The 6258-nt window shown below is 38.7% G+C and overlaps 1 protein-coding gene across 1 annotated transcript; it reads right to left on the bottom strand.

The window, feature by feature from the left end:
- Positions 1-704: 704 nt before the first annotated feature.
- LOC132890266 (uncharacterized) lies at positions 705-5026 on the bottom strand. The gene is made up of 3 exons (XM_060927080.1): positions 4802-5026; positions 4615-4721; positions 705-3191 (listed from the first exon to the last, which is right to left on the bottom strand). The coding sequence occupies exons 1-3, from the start codon at positions 5004-5006 to the stop codon at positions 2784-2786; spliced, it is 720 nt and encodes a 239-aa protein (XP_060783063.1). The 5' UTR covers positions 5007-5026; the 3' UTR covers positions 705-2783.
- Positions 5027-6258: the final 1232 nt, after the last annotated feature.

The raw sequence follows: 6258 nt of genomic DNA, 5'->3' as shown, positions 1-6258 counted from the left end.
CTTTTTTGGAATCGGGGTTGTATAACCAGATCCCCTCAAAAATGATGTCTTAGGAAATCGGGGCTAGATTTCTTAAGTTCGTTAGTGATACTGCAAACTCCTCAACAACCACTGTGAGCAGGCAATTACTACCCCCCCCCCCCCCCCCCAAACATTTGCTAAGCAGCAAACTACATGCATGATATCAAGTTTTTCTTTTTTCCATGTGATTGTACCCAGTGCTGCAAAGTACACAGCTTTGTTTGATGAGGAATAATGCCAGTTCTCTTATCAGAAAGTCCTCATATTCTCAACGCTATATGTTCTGTACCACTTTTTGATGTCTTGTTTGTTTGGGGGTGGTTATTTAAAGTCATGTGGCCTGGATTTATCAGCATAAACTTGAATTTTGTGCTCACAGAAATGTAAAAATCTGAATATGTCATTATCAATATGATGTACACAACAGGACAAGAAGTAAAATGTTTTTTTTATTAGGTTTTTATAAATACAATCATAATTTTAGTTTGTAGTGCACAAATAAAAATCCATTGAACAAAATCGTCAATTTCTTGAAAGTCAAATTGCATGACTTATAAGATATTAGGCTTAAGTATAAAATAGCATATAAACACACAAATAAATAAAATAAGTACAAAGTGTCCAGCACCATTTGACCAATTTATAATTGTATGAAGATATTAGTCATTGTCAGAAATATTACGATAAATATCTCATAGATGTTCACAAAAATGAATCAAATTTGAGCCAAAAAAAGGTAACTGAGTAGGTAACTGAGTAGAAAATATCTCTATAGTCCTCAAAAAAATAATAAAAAATAAACAATTTTCGTTTTCAGTGATGTAACCCCTGATCATTGCTCTGGAAGTGTTATAAATGAAATCTACTCTAATAACATGGAACACAGATGCTGTTTAACTGTTAACTTATTAAATAAGGTGAAAGGACAGATTCTAAGGTTAGGGTTAGCGAGGGAAAGTGGACTTTTCACATCACATCATAGAGGCTGCAGTGTACAGCAAACACTGTTATGTGAGGATAATCAATGACAGGGTGGTGGTACGATGCGGCTTGACATGAAACCGAGTTACTGTTACAACCCTGAAGTTGATTATTGTCATATGGCATCATGGAAGTGTTGTAAGCTTCATGCCACAGGAATGTAGTAATACATGGACTAACTTTTTTTTTTTGGACTAAAGAACATGTACGTTTTATCCAATTGTAGTTATTGTCCCCCGCTGGCTGAAAGGCCCAAAAGAGGATTATACCGTATCTTGGCGATGTCCATCCGTCCGTATGTCTGTCCATCCCAGGAAAGGGTACTCTCCTTCTGAAATCAACTCCTGTCACAATTTTTGGAGGAATTTCACAAAACTTGGCAGAAGGCTTTGTTATAGGACAGTAATCCGCCTATCGCAATTCCGTTTGCAATATATTGTAGCGGGGGAATATTGTGCTCTCAGAGCACTCTTGTATTTAATGTTGTCGAATAGCCATAAAACAAATTATTCTATCCACATTCACTGGATACTCTATTACAAGCGGCACGGTGGCGTCGTGGTTAGCACGGTCGCCTCACAGCAAAAAGGTTCCGGGTTCGAACCCAGCAGCCAGCGAGGGCCTTTCTGTGTGGAGTTTGCATGTTCTCCCCGTGTCAGCGTGGGTTTCCTCCGGGCGCTCCGGTTTCCCCTACATTCCAAAGACATGCAGTTAGGTTGACGTGGGTCGGCCTTGGGCTGAGGTGCCCTTGAGCGAGGTACCGAACCCCTGACTGCTCCCCAGGCGCTCTAGTGTGGCTGCCCACTGCTCTGCCCACTGCTCTGGGTGTGTGCATGTGTTCACTGCTTCAGATGGGTTAAATGCAGAGGATGAATTTCACTGTGCTTGAAGTGTGCATGTGACGAATAAAGGTTTCTTCTTTTTCTTCTTCTACTAGGCTATCAGCTCATATACCATGAGTAGAGAAGAAAAAAAAACGTCGGAGCGTTTTGCTGAACCAACCGAGGACGAAATAAAAACTCTACTCGAAAACAAAACCCCAAAAAATACAAAAAAAAAGAGCAACAAAATATGGAATAAAAGTATTTGATGGTAAGAACGTATCTTTTTTAATTTTTCAAGAATTCTTCTTCTTCTTCTACCATTTTTCACAAATTGCTAATGTCATTTCGGCAGTTTGTTTACATCCTAAGCTGAAATGATTTTGTCGGACGTTTTGTATAAAGTTTTTATTTATCGAATTTGCAAAAAATAAAAGTAAAAATGCTCTGTTTCTCAAAATCCAGTCAATGTGGATAGAATAAGTTATTCCATGTACGACTCAATTTCATGGAATAACTGTTAATTATCACTTTTATGTTATAGCTGATATAAATAGCTATTTCTTCACCAGTCTCTCTTTTGCGTTCGTCATGTGAGAAACAATGAAACCCTAAGGACGTTCTGACATGAGAAAAAAAAAAAACCCGTACAGCTTAATGTTACAAAGTGCTGACACTGCAGTCTCCTTCCATAAACATCTCATTCACGATATACATAAGTATTTTAAGTTTATGTCAAGCATCCATCATGCACGTCCCTGCGCCAGCTAATAATGTATCATAACAAGTGCATTAAAATAAACCTGTGATTTATTTTGCGGTCAGAACGACTATCAGATCTGCCGTTCTCGAAGATCAACACCTTCTGACCAATCATAGATCCCAGTGCTACAAACTGTGGTACAACCCACAATGGATGCACGTAGTGAAAGATTAGGCTTCGGCAAGATTAGACTCAGATTAGAATCTGACTTTTATGTTTCCCCTGTGTTTTTCCTGAGTAGGAGTTTGTGCACTGTTTGACAGCAACACCTCTAAAGGATCATCTATGGAAGTAATGGTCTCCTTCGATACGTTACCACCATGCTCCGGGTCACTTCTCCAGTTTCTCATTGTGCTTAAATGTGGATACTCGGATCCTAAAGGGTCAGACGGATCAGTTTGCCAGCTGCGTCTCTTTCTGTGGTGCGTTCGGTTTTTATGTCGCTTTAAGAAGTCGAAGCCAGACAGCTTCGCTAAATCACAAGCGTAAATTTCAACTTGACGATGGTTGACCAAAAGCACGTCGCCCCGACAGGCGTGAAAGACGTTGTAGCGTTTATGCCTTTTGACACGACGAAACCGGCAGTCCTCGTTGCCGGCAAATACCTGAGGAGAGACATGCACACACACACACACACACACACACACACACACACGTCACATCAACTGTGTCAGTGATTAGATGTTTGGTGGCTAATTACTGTATATGATCATCTGTCAATCAACCTCTTAAAACATCTAATCATCATCATCATCACCTTCTTCTGCTTTGAAAAGCATCAAACCATTTTAAACGAGGAATATTTAAGATATTCCACGAAATCGAGTCGTACATGAGCTGATACATGGCTATAAGAGATGTACGACGAGATTGAGTGGAATAACTGTTTTATTCTATCCACATTCACTGGATTTTGAGAAACTGAGCATTTTTATTTTATACAAAATATCCGACAAAATCATTTCAGCTTAGAATGTAAATAAACTGGCAAAATGACAGGAGCAATTCGTCAAAAATGCGGTGATAATAATAATTCTTGAAAAATAAAAAAGAGCAGGTACTTTCTTACCATCAAATACTTTTATTCTATATTTTGTTGGGGTTTTTTTTTGGGGGGGGGGTTTGTTTTCGAGTAGAGTTTTTATTTCATTCTCGGTTGGTTCAGCAGCACGCGCCGCCATTTTGTTTTTCTCTACTCACGGTACAGGTATATGAGCTGATATCCTAGTAGTAGAGTCGCCAGTCAGAGTGCACGATTCCTCATATCCAGTGAATGTGGATAGAATATATATATAAAATATAAAGTCAACTGAGAATTTTGTAAAAATTTAATCAGAAACAATTTCATTCAAATTGGAAAAGACCAAAATTTCAATCACTCTAATTAACACTTGGACACTAGTATCGTATCTGATTCTTCTATATATGGACATAAGTGCTTTATCCTCCAAATCCTACCTTTTAATAAAATAAAAATGCTACCTAAATCATTTATGAAAGAGATGCGCTCGATCTTTTAAGTCAAGAGCAATTGAAAGATTTCAAACCTAGGCTCTGCAATTTAAACTTAGGTTCTGTATGTATATCATGTTTGTCAATTTTTATTATTTAATTAGCTAAATTAATACATTATATTTATATTATATATTATATTTACTAGCTGTATATGTGTTTTAAATTAACAGATGAGCCATGCTACTATGGAAATGCTGTTAAATAAAGTATTATTATTATTATTATTATTATTATTATTAAAACACTAATCTCCAACAGGATGTGAAACATTGATAAATCCTTCAATCAAGATCTTTGATTGAATCACTGTGGTACGAATAATAGTGATTAATTTAACAACATTTCAAACATACCGGTATGATGTTCAAAAGGTTTGACTGGAATTGTAAGAGATTTGATTTATTCATGCAAATTTCTGAAGTGAATTGACTCGTAAGCTGCTTTGACTCATTCATTGATGGCAGGGCATTTCATAACGTAAAGTAATAATGTAAAGTCATGTCCATTACTTACTGAGGTGTATAACTTTCCTTTGGAGTCCAAGCATAAGAAAGCATGACTTTTCACATCCAGGACTGAGAAACAGTTTTTATACTGGTCCTTCCAGTCCATGAAGTTGCCTAAGTAATTTCAGAGAAACATCAACAATCAGTACACGTCGTAACAGTACTAATGAAATCGAGCGGAACTGTTAACATACCATCCGAACCTCGACGAACAGGTTTGTGAGCTCTTTTATTGCCTTTCTTCCTCATGAAATAGGATTTTGCTTCCAGCCATTGGTGTGTTTCAGGGTCTGCAGAATTGGCACCAGAGGCTAAGGATGTCCGCTGTAGATGGAAACATGTAGCTGTAGTGTGGAGTGTGAGTACAGACCAGCAGAGGAGAAGGAGCACCGAGAGCATGGTCAATCTGAGTGAGAGTTTGCACATGGAATCCCTGTGTGTCTGTATTTATTTGGGTAAAAAAAAAAAGTCCAAAGTTCTTATTTGCATACTGAAGTGGCCTGCAATTGGCCATCTCCGGTTTGGAGGCTGCAACTCGAGCTGACGTAACCCTGCTCAACCTGATGCAACGTTATCATATTATGTCATGTGAAAAAAGTGGGGAGTTCACTGGTGAAGTTTTCCTCACGGCTACAACGGACTTCAGTTCTCAGGAGCACAGGAAGTAGAGAGAAATACTCGGTTATTTTATTTTGGCATTTAAACACTGCTTGAATCGGTAGGTGTGTCACATATCCAAATCTGATGGAATGGAAGTGTTATATTTGTTGAAGGGTTTATGAGATAAATAAGAGTTCTTGGCTTCATAAAACTTCACAGCAGTTCCGATAGAGAAATACTCCATTGTAGAGATTCTCCATTTAAAAAAAAAACTTGAACACTTCCCTCAGATGGACAACCAATGAACCAATAGATGACTTGCAACCACGTGATCAAAATGTGCGACGTCATGAGCTTCCACCATGATGGTGGATATACAAAGCGACTAGGACGGCAGCCGCTGAAAGCGCGTCTGGAAACAATGCTGAATTTTCTCAGTATTACCACGATTTGAACGATCAAGCGAAGATTCGATACAAAGATTAGATAGATACGTGTGGGTTTTGACCCATATTATTTAAAAAAGTCAGACTTTTCTGAAGATAAGAAGCTTCTACCGACCATCGGGTACCCAGATATCACGTTCTATCTGGTTTGGCTGCCGAAGAATCAAGTCTGACCTTGGACGAAACACAGCCCATGTTCTGAGTGGGTGCCCAGTCTGGATTATCTCTATTGTATAATTTTGCTGGCGCTCCTAGAAGCGAAATGGTAATACACGTGTTAAAATTATAACAACGACCGACTGAACTACAGCAAGAGAACGCTCGTTTTATAGCAAAATTCTAGCGACACGAAATAAAATTCTTCCATGATATCAAGAAAGGTGAGATTCAAAAGCTGAGATAAAATGATCACTGCAAACACGAGCTGTTTTGGTTTTAGCCTCTGTTAGATCAGCCCTGCCGATGTTGTTCAGCCATGCTTGTCTCCTCTCCGTACTAAGCCTCAGAGTTTCCTCGCCCTCTTTCTGAATCACGGACGGAATTCTAAAAAATCGGAACGTGCCACGGTCACCGGTACTGTTGTGACCACGACCATATACAGCACA

The sequence above is a fragment of the Neoarius graeffei genome, chromosome 8 (assembly GCF_027579695.1).
Source record: "Neoarius graeffei isolate fNeoGra1 chromosome 8, fNeoGra1.pri, whole genome shotgun sequence".
Lineage (NCBI taxonomy): Eukaryota > Metazoa > Chordata > Actinopteri > Siluriformes > Ariidae > Neoarius > Neoarius graeffei.
The sequence above is the reverse complement of the archived record's forward strand: the minus strand, read 5'-3'. Positions and strand labels throughout refer to the sequence as shown.